The sequence below is a fragment of the Nerophis ophidion genome, linkage group LG25, assembly GCF_033978795.1.
Source record: "Nerophis ophidion isolate RoL-2023_Sa linkage group LG25, RoL_Noph_v1.0, whole genome shotgun sequence".
Classification (NCBI taxonomy): Eukaryota; Metazoa; Chordata; class Actinopteri; order Syngnathiformes; family Syngnathidae; genus Nerophis; species Nerophis ophidion.
The window spans coordinates 20,745,952-20,766,845 of NC_084635.1; the positions used below are offsets into that span (position 1 = coordinate 20,745,952).

The 20,894-nt window shown below is 38.5% G+C and overlaps 1 protein-coding gene across 1 annotated transcript in view; it reads right to left on the reverse strand.

Annotated features, from left to right (window-relative positions):
- The window catches only part of lgr4 (leucine-rich repeat containing G protein-coupled receptor 4), a 91,270-nt gene that overhangs the window by 17,472 nt on the left and 52,904 nt on the right, over window positions 1–20,894 (reverse strand). The window contains exons 5-12 of the mRNA XM_061887215.1: window positions 16,061–16,276; window positions 12,802–12,873; window positions 9,907–9,975; window positions 4,144–4,215; window positions 1,432–1,503; window positions 1,223–1,291; window positions 1,071–1,142; window positions 898–963 (exon numbers count right to left, since the gene is read on the reverse strand). Coding sequence (XP_061743199.1) covers window positions 898–963; window positions 1,071–1,142; window positions 1,223–1,291; window positions 1,432–1,503; window positions 4,144–4,215; window positions 9,907–9,975; window positions 12,802–12,873; window positions 16,061–16,276 — 708 coding nt within the window. The remainder of the gene's footprint in view (window positions 1–897; window positions 964–1,070; window positions 1,143–1,222; window positions 1,292–1,431; window positions 1,504–4,143; window positions 4,216–9,906; window positions 9,976–12,801; window positions 12,874–16,060; window positions 16,277–20,894) is intronic.

The window sequence follows — 20,894 nt, forward strand, 5'->3', positions numbered from 1 at the left end:
AATGAGGACGTTGAAGCTTTTTATTGTTGTTTCGACTAATTTAGATATAAATTTGTTCCATCACTTGATTTTTATGTTTGTTTGATATACAGTACTGTGTAACGCTTTATATTGTGTTCATGGTGTAAAAACTTTTACTAATGCTTGGACTTTTGTTGAGGAGTGAAAACCATTCATGTTCATATTAGGGTTCGGGTTGGGGAAACAAACCACACAACAGCAGCCTAACTGTCAATGCATGCACATACAAAAGTCCATTTGCCCTCTTTGCCGATAAAATCCTCAAAGTACTTAATAAACTCCTCTGCGACAGCTTTGTCTTTGTCTTAAACTTTTCATTACACCCACAGCTCGCCCCAAACTGTTCTTCCGTGCTGGTTTCTAGCATTGTCACTCTTGTACATCAAGTCGCCAAATAAATTTTGAACCTACTAGCAAATGATAGCTTCAGAAATGCTATTATGTGCTAGCTGCTTCTTATTTATCCACACGAGCAACAGTTTTTTGACCGGTTCTTGCACACCCTCTCTGTTCTTGCGAAGATATTTAACCCCTTTGCCAAAGTCACCAGCTATATAAACATCCTTGTTTAAAATAATTACAATTTTGGATTTGTTTATTCCATATTTGCGAGCCAAACTGTGTGCCATTGGCACCGCCGTGTACTCATTGCAAATATGAAAAACAGGATGTGTTGTAGGGTCCCCGGCTCTTCAAAATGGCCATGCCCTTATGTACAGTAAGTGATGTCACCCAAATGGCATACAGAGGCATAGTTGGCTCGGTCAAAAGGATTGTAGACCGATAAGTAAACAAATAGAGGTGTTCGTAAATCGAGGTTCCACTGTATTTTCAAGCACTCGCATTGATATAAAGTATAGTTTCAGTAACACTCACATCTCCTGCAGTAAGACGCAGACCTGAAGGGATGGTACTTCCTTGATCTCATTGTAGGATAAATCTCTAACAGCGGAATACAGAGTTAATTAGCTTACTTGCCATTATTAAAAGGAAGGCATGACGACAAAGAAAATCAACAAACAGAGGAATGGAATGGGAACGTTTCTTACAGTGTTTCAAGGAGCTTGAGATTCTCACACAAATCAGCGGGGAGGGCCGATATCTTGGTTCCTGACAGCGTCCTGGTAACATAAAAACGTCATCAGGAATCACAGACATGCAAAAGAGAGTAAGGTCTGATTAGGCATCAAGGCTCTCTCACAGGCTCTCAAGGTTGTTGGTCCTTGTGAGGACTGGGAAGTCATGAGTCATGTCGGCTCCTCTAAGCATCCTGGAAAAAGACATGGTGGGAAAAAACGGAATAAGTCAAGTACAGTACAACTACAACTTTATACTACTAAATGCCTCTCAAAACCCTCGCAGGAAGCCTTAGACATTGATTTGCGTCAGTCAGTAAAACGGGCAACTTACAAAGAGTGGAGGTCAGACAAGTTCTGGAAAGCCGTAGCACCCACAAAGGACATAGGGTTGTCATAGAAATGTCTGCGAGGAAGGATAGCCATTTATTAGATAAGAACAGTTGTATCATGTGCACAGTATAACCTTAGTTGAACTTAGTGGGGCACAGGAGGTCCTGGATTCGTTCCTGTGACTGCTATGTAAGTCGAGTGCAAGTCAGAACTTATACCTAATTAAAACCCAAGTCACTCCTATTGTAAACAGAACATATAAAGCAGGGGTGTCAAACTCAAATACAGAGTGGGCCAAAATGTAAAAATGAACAAAGCCGCGGGCCCAGGTTGAACAAATTATCCTTTTAATAGGGACCCAAACACGTTTTGCATTGAATATTGAACAAGCGAAACTAATATAACTTTATAGTGACATGCAAAATTGAGTTTCAAATAATACTAATAATTTAAAAATAGCAATGGCATATCAAATCAAATTTAAATTGAAATAGAAATTGAATGCCTCTTTTCTATTTGCAGCCTTCTCAGGTAAATATCAAAATAAACTTTTCCCACAGGCTAATAATAAATTTGTATATTGTAGCGTCCAGGGAGAGGTAGTGCTGCAAGGAGTTCTGTGTATTTGTTCTGTTGTGTTTATGTTGTATTACAGTGCAGATGTTCCCCCGAAATTTGCTTGTCATTCTCATTTAGTGTTGGTTCACAGTGTGGCGCATATTTGTAACAGTCTTAAAGTTGTTTATACGGCTACCCTCAGTGTGACCTGTATGGCTGTTGACCAAGCTTGCATTGCATTAGCTTGTGTGTGTGTAAAAGCCACATATATCATGTGACTAGGCCGGCACGCTGTTTTTACGTAGGAAAAGCGGACGTGACGAAAGGTTTTAGAGGACGCTTGAGCCAGTGCCTTTAAGGCACGCCCCCAATATTGGTGTCCAGGTGGGAATCGGGAGAAATTTGGGAGAATGGTAGCCCCCTGGTGATTTTCGGGAGGGGCACTGAAATTTGGGAGTCTCCTTGGAAAATCGCGGGGGGGGGGGGGGGGGGGGGGGTGAATGCGGTGTTACAGCGACACCGCCACTGTATAATACCGGCGGGCCAGCTCTAATGTTAATTTGATATTGCCTCATGGGCCAAATGAAAATACACGGCGGGCCAATTTTGACCCGCGGGCCAGAGTTTGACACCCATGATATAAAGAATATAATAAAATACAAAAAATTGAGTAATACAAATATTAAATATAATTAATAAAAACAGTTTACTAATACATCTGTGGTTGTTTTGCACATTCGAGAGGGTTTTGAAAGGAAAAGAGAATCTTAAGGAAAAACGGGGGTCTCAATAAGACTACTGTGCTGCTTGCTTACCACTGTCCTTTTCATAAAAGTGGATCCTTTCAAATGTTCAAAGATAGCATCTTAATCATTTCTGATGGTTGAAATTTTTGAGCGGCTTGGCCGAAGCAAGCAGCTCTGTTGAGTACTTCTCAACTTTCTAATAATTTTACAATTTCTCTTCACTGTTTACTTTCTTTTTCTTTGATGCACTGGCACCAGACGAATTTGCTTCAAGGCTGGGAGACGTTAATGAAAGGAAAGAGTTAACTAAAAAAAAAGAAAGGAAATGGAGTAGGGAATGAATGGTTTCAAAATCTCACGGTATGATATTTTGATATATTTACAAAAAAAACTTCAAAATGCCATTATGTGTAAAATGAAATGTCAGGAATGTTTATGATAAACCCACTTAGTGTAATTAAACGTATTGCTAAAATGTTCCAATGATATTTATTACTTGTGCGGGAATATCTCCTGTTCTAAACTTTTACTTTTTGAGTCCTCTACAGTGGACTTTTTTTCACATCTGTTTGGAAAATGCAGTTCCTCAGAAAAGTTAACTTACATTTTAATTATCAATAATGTTAATACCTCACAAATTGACGTTTAAGTTCGCTGGCATCATGTTTTCCGGGTGATGATAGCTAATGTGAGCAGCAATAGCTTTCCCTCGGCACTATGCGCATTGATTCAGTCTGTTTCGGCTTGAAACACGAAGGTGGCGTGCTTTATTAGCTCCGCCACAGAGGATATGATTTTGCTAGGGTTGGTTTGTCTGTTAGCAACATAACTCACAAAGTTATTTTGAAAAAAAACAATTCCTCATATTGACTATGAAGTGGAACACACTGCACTTCCTGCTTCCGCTCTCTCCGCCTTCACATTTCCATCCCGCGCTACACAGAGGATTCTGCCAGATGTAATTTATTTTCAGACCCATCAAGGCAAAAGTGCCAGGAAAAAACTAGCCACTAGCTTTTTGTTTTAAACTGTCATGTGTCACGGCATTATTGAAAAAATGTTGAAACTGTAATACCGCTGTATCTATAATGCCGTTACAGCCCGATTATGAAGTCCTTCTTTAGAGTAGCAATGTGAGACTATGACTATTTTTGATGTGTGCACAGAACTAAATCCTTTTTTATCTTTTCTTGCAGTATTAATAATTTATGGAAGTGCCTCGTAACCACAAAATAACATACTACAAAACTTTGCGTTAGTAAAATGTCAGGACACGACGACCACCAGTATTAGAAAATCACGGGCATATGTTGTCTATGGTAGCATTTGTACACATTTGAGAAACTGACCTGATTTGAGCAGGTATATCAGTGTGTTGTGTGTGTGTCTGTGTGTGTGTGTGATCTTACATTGTTTTCAGCAGAGGGTTGTTTAGGAAAGCTCCATCAGGTATAGAAGCAATATCGTTGCTGTGAAACCCCCTGTAGTAAAAAATAAATACATTGAACATGTTAGACTTTTTTATGTGGTTGAACAATTCATGTTTAAAAATCTGATGAATACCACATTTGAATTTTGGTTAATCACAGTTAATAACTTGCTAGCGTGTTTCAAATTAAGTTTAAGACCCTGATATTTTGACACAAGAATGTCATAAACAAACATTTTTAAATGTTCTCTATTACGGTCTATGCACATCATTTATTTTGTGAAAAACTGGTAACATCATAATATGAAGTGCACATTTTGAAAAATTCTAAAATTCCCACTTAAACTATGTACTTAGCACAGCCATAAACATAACTTAGAGTGCACTTATGTTTTTGTTTACTTTTACTTTAACCAATTTATTTGTAAACAACTTTTTGACATTTTCAGATAAGAGTGCTGACCTCTTTTCCCCCCCCAAAAAAAGGAGAAAAAAGTGTGAGAATCTGTGTTTAAACATGATTATTGTACTAATTTGAATGTGTTAATGCATTAATAACTTTGACAGAAAGCTTTTATTTATTACTTTTAACTTTTTCCATATTGGATTGGAAATGTCTCGACTGTGGTACAAATAAATGAAAAATAATTTCTGAAATTAAATAAATCAGTACATGAGTAAAATACAAACAAACAAAAAGAAAATACACAATTCGATTCCATTCTTGAGGGTAATGATTTGATTCAGAATCAATTCATGATTCAAAACCAATACGTTTTTAACAATATTGGGTGCCAGTTCTATGATTAACTACATTCCTCCAAAAAATAAATAAACAGCTCTGACAAAATTTCTATATTATTTAAAAGAACACTTTTTTTGTTTAATAAAATTCCACCCAAATATTTAATAAAGTCACATACAAATAAGGCAACAAGAGAAGTATCCCACACTTCTCTTTTCTTAAGTAAACTATATAGCCAATATGGGTGTCTACATCAACAATATGAGTTGCCTGAGTGGCTGGACTGAACAGATTAAAAATAAAATAAAATGAAATTAAATTCTTAAAAATTCCTACAATGTGAATTCCTGGATGTTTTGTCTCTGTCTCTCACAGTTGAAGTGTACCTATGATGAAAATTACAGACCTCTGTCATCATTTTAAGTGGGAGAACTTGCACAATCGGTGGCTGACTAAATATTTTTTTGCCCCACCGTGTGTATATGTATATATATGTATATGTATGTATATATATATATATATATATATATATATATATATATATATATATATATATATATATGTATATGTATGTATATATATTTTTTTTTTACTTTAGAATGTTAGATTGTTTTTTATTAAGAAATTATAAATCGATTATTTTTGACACCCCTACTGATTATAATCTCTGTGGTCAGAATTCAATTCACATAAATTCACTCTGAGGTTTATGTACACAGACCCACACCTCACATGACGGGTTGAAACGTAAAAGTGAGGGGGAGCAAATGACCACATTGCATTTGTTTGTGCCATATATCCATCCATTTTCTAGCGTTTGTCCCTCTCGGGGTCGCGGGGGTGCTGGAGCCTACCCCAGCTTAACTCGGGCAAAAGGTGGGGTATTCCCAATAGTGCCACTCTATGAGTTTAAACTGTTAAGACTAAGTTTGAAAACGTATTCGGGTGTTACCATTTAGTGGTCAAATGTATGGAATATGTACTGTTCTGTGCAATCTACTAATAAAAGTTTCAAACAATCAATCAATCAATCAAAACAGACCGAACCCCTGGTTCCAACCCTAAGGAGGTGAGGGGAGCAGTGAGCAGCAGCGGTGGCCGTGCTCAGGAATCATTTTGGTGATTTAACCCCCAATTCCAACCCTTGATGCTGAGTGCCAAGCAAGGAGGTAATAGGTCCTATTTTTATAGTCTTTGGTATGACTCGGCCGGGGTTTGAACTCACCACCTACCGATCTCAGGGCATACACTCTATCCACAACACCATATTTATAATCACCGCCATTCACTGTCAGAACATTCTTCCGCCTTACACTACACCTCCGTCATTCACTGTAGAGTAATACTGACAGTCACTTTTTTAAATGACCCTCATGTCAACAGGCTTGACTTATAAACAGTGTTTTGGGCACAATACGCATTGTAAATTTAGTGCTTATTGTCAAAATAGTCTGACAGATGTGTATCTCACAATCAAGTGACGCAAAAAAGACTAATCTAATGTTGCTCAAATGTAAAATGTAAGCGCTTTGCTTTGATGACATTATGAGCTTCAATGTCTCTCTTTGCTTCAAGTGGAATTAAACAAACTATTCTGAAATAGGAGTTGGTGAGAGACAGACACACACACACACACGGTAAAATATTTGCTGTATGTATTTGTCGTAGATACCATGGAGTCGCAATTTATGTGATGGGTCAAACAATACAAAAGCATTGATGCATTATGAAACACAAGGAGTGATACTGTGTCCTTGATTGACCCAATGCGTGTGTCACTAAATAAACAAACATGTGACCCAAACAGCTGCTATGTCGTTTGACTGCAGCCCAACGGTTTATCAGAAAGTTGGCAAAAGAGTGACTGCTTGAACTGAAAGAAGTGGGTTTTCCGCAGTAGATATCGTTTTGTTACCAGTATTGATTGAAAGGGAAAAATTCCCAAGAGTGGGATAATTTTGATCATCCATCCATCCATTTTCTACCGCTCATTCCCTTTGGGGTCGCGGGGGGCACTGGTGCCTATCTCAGCTACAATCAGTCATTTGCGCCAAAGAAAGTGAATGTTCCTGTTTACTATTTAGCTCATTGACCAGAGTGGCAAGTTTTGTATTCCTTGCTGCACATTTAAAGATGGAACATTTCTAAAAATGAAAAAAAATACTAACTATTAATTTTATTTGCAGGTCAAATGTAGTGAATTTTTAATCCAACAGATGGCGTCATTAAAGGGGAACATTACCACCAGACCTATGTAAGCATCAATATATACCTTCCGCCGATTGTAGCTGAGATAGGCGCCGGCACCCCCCGCGACCCCGAAAGGGAATAAGCGGTAGAAAATGGATGGATGGATGGTGCAGAAAAAAAGACCATATATTTTTTTAACCGATTTCTGAACTTTAAATGGGTGAATTTTGGCGAATCAAACGCCTTTCTGTTTATCGCTCTTTTTGCGATGACGTCGGAACGTGACGTCTCCGAGGTAATACAGCCGCCATTTTCATTTTCAACACATTGCAAACATTGGGTCTCAGCTCTGTTATTTTCCGTTTTTTCGACTATTTTTTGAAACTTTGGAGACATCATGCCTCGTCGGTGTGTTGTCGGAGGGTGTAACAACACTAACAGGGAGGGATTCAAGTTGCACCACTGGCCCAAAGATGTGAAAGTGTCTCCCGCCAGACCCCCATTGAATGTGCCAGAGTGTCTCCACATTTTACCGGCGATGACAGACATGGCACAGAGATGTATGGATAACCTGCAGATGCATTTGCAACGATTAAGTCAACTAAATCACAAAGGTGAGTTTTGTTGATGTTGACTGCCAACTAATCGATGCTAACATGCTATTTACCGGCGGTGCTAAAGCAGACATGATACAGAGATGTATGGATAACCTGCAGATGCATTTGCAACTATATTACGTTTCCTTCCACCCACATTTAATGCGAAAAAACACTTACCAATCGAAGGATTTAAGTTGCTCCAGTGTCACAAGATGCGAAAGTCCTGACCGTTTGGTCCGCACATTTTACCGGCGATGTTAACGCAGCTATTCGGCCATGCTATGGCTATGAATAGCGTCAATAGCTATTTGCTCAATGGCTTCAGTTTCTTCTTCAATACTTTCATACTCCAACCATCCGTTTCAATACATGCGTAATCTGATGAATCGCTTAAGCCGCTGAAATCAGAGTCTGAATCCGAGCAAATGTCGCTATATCTTGCACTGCTATTCGCCATTGTTTGTTTACATTGGCAGCACTGTATGACGTCACAGGGAAATGGATAGTCGCATCGCAAATAGCGAAAATCAAGCACTTTAAAGCTTTTTTTAGTGATATTCCGGGACTGGTAAAACTTTGAAAAAAACTTTGAAAAATACAACAAGCCACTGGGAACTGATTTTTATTGTTTTTAACCCTTTTGAAATTGTGATAATGTTCCCCTTTGAGAACCCTAGCCGTGTCAGTACAGCTAGACAGTGTGCCACACACTCACTGTGGTGTCAGTTATCCATCTATCCATTTGGTAAATGGTAAATGGGTTGTACTTGTATTGCGCTTTTCTACCTTTTTAAGGAACTCAAAGCGCTTTGACACTATTTTCACCCACCTCCCAACTTCGCCACGCCACCATTTCTACTGCTTGTCCCTCTCTGGGTCGCGGGGGTGCTGGGGCCTATACCAGCTGCACTTGGGCGGAAGGCGGGGTACACCCTGGACAAGTCGCCACCTCCTCACAGGACCAACACAGATAGACAACATTCACGCTCACATTTACACACTAGGGCCAATTTAGTGTTGCCAATCAACTTATCCCCAAGTACCCGGAGGGAACCCACACAGTCAACCTTCACTAATAATTATCATGTATCCATCCATCCATATATTAATATAATATTAAAATGTACACCAGTATTTCCCACAGGACTGCAAGGACAAGTGGGTTGTGGCGGGATGGTGTATCGATATCGTCAAATTTGCATGCAATTGTAATAATGGACGGCGTAGAAGAGAGGAATAACATTGCGGAAGAAAAATATGAAAAGCAAAAAATATAAATGTATCACTTGCTTTTATTGCTTTTTTCTTGTCATCTTTATAATGTGGCATACAAGACAGAGCAGCCTGTGAGTACTTTTAGATGGGTGAGGGGCCTACAGCAGCACTAGCTGTACATTGAGAAGAGCGATACACGTTTTCATGTTAGTCTCTTCCAAAGTCTCCATTTGTTTTGTCACCTTTTCGAAAGAGTACCTAAAGGTGTGATTACACACTCAATATATAAATAAAATCACTAAGTTGGCAACACAGATCCCTCCTGCTACAACTTGTTATTCTCTGGCAGACCAGATACGTATAATGTGTGTCAAGAAGCACAGTTAGAATACAAACTGCCACTTGGTATACAGACTTGTAACAAGCTACATTCACAGACATTCCCTTTATAGTGTGTTTATGAGAGAGGGCACCCAAGTAGCACCAACTATTTATGAGAAGAAACACTATAAATGAGTAACAGAGTTGTAAAAACAGAATAACTGCTTCTGTCTTATAACAATTGTTTATGTGGAGTTACTATAAATTATGTTGCTGTAAAAAAATTTCTATTGGTTCCAGAGAAAAACATTTAAGGAGAAATACAACTGTTTGCAAATCCCTTAGGTTCAAATAATAAAAGGGAACAACAGTTTTGACTGAATGCTGCAGTGAGTATTACAATATGCAGTAGCTATCAGAGTTACGGTTGCACTTGAAATTATTCAGGCTTCATTGAAAAATAAATTTAGGTTCTATTTCCAAAATGCACACATTTTCAATAGATACCCAGTTTTAAAAAAACAAAACTGTTTATAATATTAGCTGTGTGTTGAGCATTTTTTTGCAAACTAATGCAAATATATAAACTTAAGTAACACAAATGAGTAACATTACAATGAGGAGTAAATTATTTGGAGTTTTTAACAAGTCGGGGAAAGAGTGGTATACTTACAATTCTTTTAGCTTGGGGAGTGCCTCTATTGCTTTGGGAAAGACATGCAGGTTGTTGAAGTTAAGATCTCTGGAATGACAAAAAAAAAAATTGTTTTTGGTAATTTATTATATTATACAACAAAAATAGCAAATTGCAGGTCAGTAGGCAGGGAGGTGTAACCAAAAGACACTTTCCAGTGGTTACCTTGTTAAAGGGGAACTTCGATGATTTTTCTCTTTACAAAGTTGTTGGTGTTGTTACGATGTTAAATAGAAGTGCTAAACAATGCCAAAACGTCAAATCATAAGGTCCGTGCATTTGGGTGTGAGCTTGCATTCAGTTTTGGATGCCTCTGCACGCCGTGTTGGTGGTGTTTTTTTCAACAGTGGGCAATTTGTGAAGTCACAGATTGACGGACGTGCTTATGTGGCATGCTTGTAAATGTTGTCAGCCAGCCTCCTTTTCCCTCTTAGGTGTCCATCCTTCTGGTTTCATATATTTAACTACAAGGGGAAATCTTTGGCCACCTGACGATTCCTAATTCAGGAGCTACGATTCGATTACAAATCAATTATTGATTAATCTATAATAAATATATATTTATTTTAGTTTCCCTAAATAAGCGTTTATCACTTGCAACTTTAGAACAATTGGAAAAAGAAACAGTTAAATCAATTTTCACATATATTCAATCAGTGAAAATGTTTGGAAAATTGGAAAATAGGTGACCTAAAATAAAGGAGCTGGTCGGATTTCTCGTTGAGGTGGTTTGCTGCAGTCAACCAAATTTTAGAACTGTCTGCATTACTTTATTTACAATTAATACATCGCTTATCGACGTTCACTAATCGATTTTATAATTGTCCATGCCCGAATGCGATGCATCTAAAAATTGATTATTTCCCCCACTGCTAATTTAAACAGTGTGCTTTTTTCACAGAGCATTTTGATACTTTTGGAGAAGGTTGGGCTTGGAGGGAACATACACGCACACAAACTGTTTTCAGACAGACTTGAAATGTGACTGCGGAGCAAAATTTACACCAAAGCATATCCAATACATATTATCTACACCACACGGATGGTTGATAAATATAGATTAGAATCTTCATAGTTCCTCTTAAGATAAAAAAATACATGTACGATGTATTCCTGCTACTGAAACTATTGAGTTCATTATGCAAAAACTCAGACATAATGCCACCATTCATCAATAAGGTGACATTAGATGTAAAATGCAGCGCATACTTTAACATCAACATACCTACACTAAGCCCTGCAAATATAAAATGTTTTATTTTGGTCAATGTCCACACAAACACAAAGACTTAAATGAAAAAAACCTTTGGGTATTAAACGATCTAGGAGCCCAAAAAACATCAATCGTTTTGGTTTGTTTTTAAATCAATAAATCAAATATTATAGGACGCACACACGCGTCTTCCACGGCACACAATGAAACCAACACTCGTGGCAATATAACACCTCTACTCCATCAATATAGTGATTTGTCAAATATTATCTTTAAAATCAGGGCAGACTTAAACAGAGCTCAGGAAAGATCATTGTTTGCATTCTTTTTTTTTTTTTATCGCCAAAAGTGTTATAAAGCGCACGCACGTGCCTGAAACAACACATGTATTGTATTCATTTTCTGTTGTTAAATAAGATTTAAAATCATGACAGTGTTGCACATTTACTATTACAGAAACCAAACGGCTCCATGTAACCCATCCACACACATGCTGAAGACAGTTTTTGAAATTCCCTGTTTTTAAGAACAAAAGTATATGTTTACATGTGGACAAGAGACCAAAACGCACAAAACATATTTGTTTTTAAAATATCCATGATTAAGTGGACATGGCCTAATACAGTGGTTCTCAAATGGGGGTACGCATACCCCTGGGGGTACTTGAAGGTATGCCAAGAGGTACGTGAGATTTTTTTTAAATATTCTAAAAATAGCAACAATTCAAAAATCCTTTATAAATATATATATTGAATAATACTTCAAAAAAATATGAATGTAAGTTCATAATCTGTGAAAAAAAATACAACAATGCAATATTCAGTGTTGACAGCTAGATTTTTTGTGGACATGTTCCATAAATATTGATGTTAAAGATGTATTTTTTTGTGAAGGAATGTTTAGAATTAAGTTCATGAATCCAGATGGATCTCTGTAACAATCGCCAAAGAGGCCACTTTAAGTTGATGATTACTTCTATGTGTAGAAATCTTTATTTATAATTCAATCATTTGTTTATTTTTCAACAAGTTTTTTGTTATTTTTATACCTTTTTTTCCAAATAGTTCAAGAAAGACCAATACAAATGAGGAATATTTTGCACTGTTATACAATTTAATAAATCAGAAACTGATGACATAGTGCTGTATTTTGCTTCTTTATCTCTTTTTTTCAACCAAAAATGCTTTGCTCTGATTAGGGGGTACTTAAATAAAAAAAATGTTAACTGGCGGTACATCACTGAAAAAAGGTTGAGAACCACTGTAATAGACGACAGTGTGCTACATTAATATGTAAAACAATGCCCACATTGGTATACATCAGAAGACACTTTTTACAGATTAGGGCACATTTTCATTCCCCTTTGTACCAATATACAATTTTTTTGTGTAGTATGAATTTGCTCTTCCAGTAGACTGCGGCTGTCACCAAAGGTTTCTTTTTTTTTTTTTTCAGGACAGGAAGAAGCCAACGGTGGGAGGGCAGATTTGATAAGCATCATGTACTTTGCTCTATTTATTCTCAAGCAATTACAGGAGGAAGTGGAGACAATGATGTCTGGAGGAGCAGAGCAGTGGTGGGTGGAGGAGCTGTTAGCACGTGCACACATACAGTTTGCACACATTCAGTCTCCCACACAAACACATTAACAGATAACTTACAGTGTTTCTAGGTTCACAAGACCTGTAAAACAATTGCTGCCAATTTCTTTAATTCTGTTGTTGTGAAGATGCCTAAAAAAAGACAAAAAAAAAGTTACACAGTTATTGTTTCATATGTTAAAATCAAATAAATACAACTTCGAGCCAGGCGTCTTCTTTGGATTCTTATCTTTTGTCGATACTCCTAAGCATGCATCCTTAGACAGCCTCAGGACAATTTGGTTAGCAAAGAATGTACTAAGTCGGCGTCTATTCAATTAATGTTTAGCAAAAGTACACCATCAGGTTGTTCCTGTTGAGCTATTTCTGTCATATACTTACTGGACTGATGGAACCATTAAGAAAACACTTAAAACATTGATTACTGTGCATCCGATGTATTTGTTTTTGTAGCACAATATTCAGGTTTCCTCCAGATGTAAAATACAAAAATTCTGTACTTTATCCAGACTTTTTTTTTTAATCTTAAATCATGCTTCAGGAAAAAAAGAAGTCCCATTTAAGTATTTAAAAAAATCTAGAATTGGAAACAATGAATGCTAAAATTGCGATAATGCTGGAGATTAGGTGTGTCCCGATCCGATATTGGTATCAAATATAAGTCCGATATCAGCAAAAATAATAATAAAACAAAACAAAAAAAACAAGTATCAAATAATTCCAGCTTGCGTCTAAAACCTCCCATATAAACTACAATACAAACAGTCCTGCAAGGTGTTAGTTGTGCAAAGCTGGAGAGTTAACATCTAAATGTCCGCCAACAAACCCACACATTTTCATCCATCCATCCATTTCCTACCGCTTATTCCCCTTTTTGGGGTCGCGGGGGGCGCTGGTGCCTAGGTCAGCTAAAATCGGGCGGAAGGCGGGGTACACCGTGGACAAGTCGCCCCCTCATCGCAGGGCCAACACAGATAGACAGACAACATTCACACACTAGGGCCAATTTAGTGTTGCCAATCAACCTATACCCAGGTGCATGTCTTTGGAGGTGGGAGGAAGCCGGAGTACCCGGAGGGAACCCACACATTCACGGGGAGAACATGCAAACTCCACACAGAAAGATCCCGAGCCTTGGTTTGAACCCAGGACTGCAGGACCTTCGTATTGTGAGGCAGATGCACTAACCCCTCTGCCACAGTGAAGCCCCACACATTTCATATTTTGTTGTATTTTTTATGTGGCCCAAGTGTGTAAATGTGAGTGGGAATGTTGTCTGTGTATCTATGTTGGCCCAGCGATGAGGTGGCGACTTGTCCAGGGTGTAACCCGCCTACTGCCCGAGTGTAGCTGTGATAGGGTCCAGCACCCCCGCGACTCCGAGAGGGATAAGTGGTGTAAAATGGATGCACGGAATTTACAAAAAGGTAAACATGGTAAGCTATCGGCTACTAGGAGCTCACAGCTACGAGCATACAAGCTAGACCCTATATGTGTCCTTAATTGAACAACTATAAAAATGGGACCCATTGCCTCCCTGCTTGGCACTCAGCATCAAGGGTTGGAATTGGGGGTTAAATCACCATAAATGATTCCCGGGCGCGGCACCGCTGCTGCCCACTGCTCCCCTCACTTCCCAGGGGGTTAGCAAGGGGATGGGTCAAATGCAGAGGACACATTTCTCCACACCTAGTGTGTGTGTGACAATCATTGGTACTTTAACTTTAACATTGCAGTCTAAAACAGAGCATTTGTCAATATAAGCAAGTGCAAAAATATAACAGTTACACATTACTTACAATTACAAAGTCCCCAAGGCAGAAGTGTATTAAAAAGTAACAAAAGTGTCCGCATTATTCAACTTCCTGCGTCATGCCCTTAATTGAACGAATTATCATGACCACTAGGTGCCTCTGAAACACATTAACTCTCCACTTCAAAAGCATAAATCTGTGTGTTTCATATCTACCACTGTTCTTTTTGTAATTTCCCTTTATAAAACTTTTTCTAAGATCTCACTCCAAAATGATAAAGTATATGATCCCACTGATATCTTATCTGATTTTTCGGCATCGGCCAACACTTAAGGTTCCAAGTTGTAACTTTCTAACTTCCGATATTGGAAGTTAGAAAGTTCCAATATCGGAAGTTGATAAAGTTCCAGTACCAGAATTCTCGAAAGCCATATTATATTAAATACAATACAAATACAGTATCAGACTTTGTATTGTATTTCATATTTCAACAAAAAATGTATATTTACCCATTTCAAAATCGTACAAGGAATTGTAATAATGCGGCTGCCATCTTAGGGAGGGCCACATTTTTATTTGAAGCAATGGCATACAATGCGTTCTGTATATTTAAAATAAATCCTAACTTGTTATAACTGTATTGCATATTTCGCAAGTGTATACAGCACGTTGTGCTGATGTTCTTGTTGTCTTTGTTTGCGTGAGGTCTACAACAATGGAATGCACTGGCACTTTGCCCCTACTAGCTTAGGCTCGCCATAGGCACGAAACTCAAAGGGGTGTGCCGTGTCTAGTCATATCTATTGTGTAAACATCACCTGTCTGTTGAAGCAGCAGTAAAACTTGACGACACCCGGTGGGCCTTAAAATGGGTTGGAGGAGGATGAGAGCAGAGGGCTGGGCATTCAAATTGTCAATCTTCCCAAATGTTTTCTGAGAGACGTAGCCTACTGTGTGCTCTTGTGCAAACATTGAATCTGCGCTAGCAAACGCATTACAAAAGAAATAATGAATTATTTTTGTTGTTAATAATTGTATCTTTTAGAAAACAGGACAGTGCTAACAGTTTTGGAAACTCACATATTTTTCCACATGAGCTTCCATTTGTCATACTTATCCAGACCTGGATATTTGTCAAATCAAATTACTTTTACTTATCTGCATAGGAACCCTAATTATTATAATACAAGCCAGGGAGAGAGAGAGATATATATATATATATATATATATATATATATATATATATTTTATGAATCAATTACAAATGATTAACAAGCTTGACACACATTAGGTATCAACGTATTATAAGGGTGGAACATTTCGGCATAATCACAGTTTGGTACCTCGATTTTAAGGTAACTGTTTGGGTAATTTTCGGTATTAGAAGAACAAAACGCAAATCGAAACAAAAGCTTAGTATGAAAAAACACACGTGTACCTTTATGCCCCTAATAAATTAATAATTACTAACATAGAACATGGACTATGCACTAATGACCATAAACAGTGACAGGGTTGTGCCAGAATTTAAAGAACAATTACAAGAAAAGATTGACAGAACCTACAGAACAACTAGACTGGTGAGGTTTGCAAAGGCGTTGTCTGGTATGTAGAAGATGCGGTTAAGTGCCAACGTCAGTGCTTGTAGGTTTGCCTGGTGCCTCAGAGAAGCGACAGGGACTTCTGTAAGGTTGTTGTCGTCCAACCAAAGATGCCGCAGTTGCTGAAGACCCTCAAAACTGTCATCTGGAACTGCGGTAATATGGTTCGCATCTAGTCGGCTACAAAAAAAGACAGGGGGAAGAAAAAAAAAAAGGTATTTTACAAAAATGATACATGGAAAGTTTTTTTGCCAGAACTAATTAACCCTATCAAGAGACAAAGTTATTAAAACAATGGCACTGAAAAAGCCAAACACCTCTAGTCTCTCAACATTGAACATTATCTCATAGTGCACATAATCTTTGTTCATAACTAACTAGGACTGGGCAATATGGCCTTTTATTAATATATCGATACTTTTGGGCCATGCCACGATATATGATACATATCGCGATATTTTTGCCTTAGCCTTGAATGAACACTTGATGCATATAATCACACAAGTATGATGATTCTATGTGTCTACATTAAAATGTTCTCGTTCATACTGCGTTAATATATGCTCATTTTAAACTTTCATGCAGAGAGGGAAATCACAACTAAGTCAATTGACCAAAACTGTATTTATTAAACAATTATTAAGCAGTGGAACAAACATTCATGTCATTTCCAAAACAGAAAGTGCAGGATTGTCAGAGACATTTTAAAACAAGCTATGAGTGCACTTTTGTTCATGATGTCACTAAGATGACATATCAAAACAACACTAAATTAAAGTGCACTTTTGTGCATGATGTCACACAAGATATTTCAAAAACTGTCAAATAAAAATTAGCTGCATAATAGGAAATCAAATAGTGTATCCCCTTCGTTCTGTGGTAGGTTCCTGCGGATGTTATCTCCTGTTGTTGATTTTTTTTTCATACAGTGTTGATTTGGAAATTTTTGCATTTTGTGGGTATGGCATTTTCCGGGTATGGCACCGAACGGAAATGTTGAAATGCAGTTTCAAGCACTCTTCATTCTCTAGCGGGTGACTTTTCAAACGATGCTACAAATTAGCAGTGCTGCTACTTTTTGTAGCAATGCTTTTGCCGTTCAATATATTCCCGCTTGAAGCCAAACCACGGCCAGACGATGCACCCTGTGCTGTTTTTCTTGGGAATTAAGTCTTCCCCCATGCAACGCACCATTAGCATCACAGCTAATGTTACCCATGTGGCTACCTCTCTGCTTCGGGAGGGCGTGTGACATTGCACGCGTGAAGTATGTACGAAGGTGCGCTTGTTTATGTCTCCGTGAAATGGAGAGACAAGAAACAGTGGGAAACGCATGCATTGTATTGCCCACAGCTAAAAGCAACTGTATGAGAACATATATTCAAATATCACGATAGTCATTTTCTATATCGCAAATAGACAAACCCGCGATATCAATCAATCAATCAATGTTTACTTATATAGCCCTAAATCACTAGTGTCTCAAAGGGCTGCACAAACCACCACGACATCCTCGGTAGGCCCACATAAGGGCAAGGAAAACTCACACCCAGTGGGACATCGGTGACAATAATGACCTAGTGGGACGTCGGTGACAATAATGACTATGAGAACCTTAGAGAGGAGGAAAGCAATGGATGTCGAGCGGGTCTAACATGATACTGTGAAAGTTCAATCCACAATGGATCCAACACAGTCGCAAGAGTCCAGTCCAAAGCGGGTCCAACTCAGCAGAGAGAGTCCCGTTCACAGCGGAGCCACCAGGAAACCATCCCAAGCGGAGGCGGATCAGCACCGCAGAGATGTCCCCAGCCGATACACAGGCAAGCAGTACATGGCCACCGGATCGGACCGGACCCCCTCCACAGGGGAGAGTGGGACATAGAAGAAAAAGAAAAGAAACAGCAGATCAACTGGTCTAAAAAGGGAGTCTATTTAAAGGCTACAGTATACAAATGAGTTTTAAGGTGAGACTTAAATGCTTCTACTGAGGTGGTATCTCGAACTGTTACCGGGAGGGCATTCCAGAGTACTGGAGCCCGAACGGAAAACGCTCTATAGCCCGCAGACTTTTTTTGGGCTTTGGGAATCACTAACAAGCCGGAGTCCTTTGAACGCAGATTTCTTGCCGGGACATATGGTACAATACAATCGGCAAGATAGGATGGAGCTAGACCGTGTAGTATTTTATACGTAAGTAGTAAAACCTTAAAGTCACATCTTAAGTGCACAGGAAGCCAGTGCAGGTGAGCCAGTACAGGCGTAATGTGATCAAACTTTCTTGTTCTTGTCAAAAGTCTAGCAGCCGCATTTTGTACCAACTGTAATCTTTTAATGCTAGACATGGGGAGACCCGAAAATAATATGTTACAGTAGTCGAGGCGAGACGTAACAAACGCATGGATAATGATCTCAGCGTCTTTAGTGGACAGAATGGAGCGAATTTTAGCGATATTACGGAGATGAAAGAAGGCCGTTTTAGTAACGCTTTTAATGTGTGCCTCAAAGGAGAGAGTTGGGTCGAAGATAATACCCAGATTCTTTACCGTGTCGCCTTGTTTAATTGTTTGGTTGTCAAATGTTAGAGTTGTATTATTAAATAGAGTTCGGTGTCTAGCAGGACCGATAATCAGCATTTCCGTTTTTTTGGCGTTGAGTTGCAAAAAGTTAGCGGACATCCATTGTTTAATTTCATTAAGACACGCCTCCAGCTGACTACAATCCGGCGTGTTGGTCAGCTTTAGGGGCATGTAGAGTTGGGTGTCATCAGCATAACAGTGAAAGCTAACACCGTATTTGCGTATGATGTCACCTAGCGGCAGCATGTAGATGCTGAAGAGTGCAGGGCCAAGGACCGAACCCTGGGGAACTCCACACGTTACCTTAACGTAGTCCGAGGTCACATTGTTATGGGAGACACACTGCATCCTATCAGTAAGATAAGAGTTAAACCAAGACAGGGCTAAGTCTGACATACCGATTCGTGTTTTGATACGTTCTAATAAAATATTATGATCGACGGTATCGAAAGCAGCGCTAAGATCGAGGAGCAGCAACATAGATGACGCATCAGAATCCATCGTTAGCAATAGATCATTAGTCATTTTTGCGAGGGCTGTCTCCGTCGAGTGATTTGCCCTGAAACCGGATTGAAAGGTTTCACATAGATTGTTAGACGCTAAGTGTTCATTTAACTGCTCCGCAACAATTTTTTCGAGGATTTTTGAAATAAAGGGAAGGTGAGACACCGGTCGGTAGTTTACCATGAGGTCAGGATCGAGGTTAGGTCTTTTAAGAAGAGGATGAATAACCGCTTTTTTGAATGCTAGGGGAACAGTGCCCGAGGAAAGTGATAAGTTTATAATATTTAGCACTGATGGACCTAATAATACAAAGAGCTCCTTGATCAGTTTCCCAGGAAGAGGGTCAAGTAAACATGTTGTTTGTTTTATTCCATTTACACGTTGTAACAATTCCTCTAATGTTATTTCCTCAAAACGAGAGAAACTATTTTGGAGGGCAGTATCCGCCGTATATACAATCGTGTCAGTGTTAATAGAACCCCGTTGTAGCTGGGACGCATTGTCTTTAATCTCCTTTCTAATGACTTCAATTTTCTTACTAAAGAATTGCATAAAGTCATCAGCTGAGTGGGTGGAGCTACTGGAAGGAGTCCCTTGTTGGGTTAGCGATGCTACCGTACTAAACAAAAATTTAGGATCGTTTTTATTACGGTGGATGAGATTTGAGTAATAATTAGCTTTAGCTAAGGTAAGCATGCGTTTATAAGTTATTAAACCATCACTAAATGCTTGATGGTGCACCTCAAGTTTAGTCGTGCGCCATTTGCGTTCCAGCTTTCTGCATAATAATTTCTGAGCTCTAGTTTCTTCTGTAAACCACGGGGTGCGCTTTTTTGGAGCCTTTTTTAACTTTAGCGGTGCTATGTTATCAATGGTTTCGCGCAGGGCGTCGTTAAAATTGTTAGTGAGGTTATCAATAGAGCCCACATACTTTGGGAATGGTGCCATTACCGAGGGCAGTAGGTCAGCAAGAGTTGTCGTTGTGGCCGTATTAATGTTGCGGCTGCTATAGCAGTTATTATTATTATTAGTTTGACGAACATGCGTCTGAACCTCGAATTTTATAAGGTAATGATCGGACAATACTTTAGTATACGGGAGTATCGATATATCAAGTATATCGACATATCGCCCAGTCCTACAGTATAACCAACATATTGTGTGGGTTTGTCAAAGCTTCCAAAATTTCACATTGATATACCGCAGTATATGAGGCAGGAATATGAGTCGAATCAACATTACTCAAACTCTATAGTAAATTACATGTATTTTTTTAATTAATAATCCTTAATAGCTAGTGTGTTTGAATCAAACAGTAGCCATTAGTTAATTGTTGTTTTTGTTTTGTTGGTTAATTGCAGAGGAATGTATGTTTATGTTCATAATGTGTAGTGTAACCGCAAATAAGTTGATTTTATTTACTGTGTGACTGAACATATGTACTATATTCTTTTAAAAAAATCCTGTTTGCAATAAGTATTCAGTTGAGAATATATTCAATGTTATGACTGCAATGTCCTCACATCATGTTTTACCTAAAGTGACATTAGTTAACGGGGTTCTATTAAGCAAAAAATACTTTTCTTACCGGTTGGCAACCCAAATGCAATGCTGTATTTGGGATCCCCATAAGTACGGAAACTTTTAAATCAAAACATGAAGGCATGGCGGGGATATTTAAAAAAAACAAAACACAATGTTGCCTTTTTATAAAC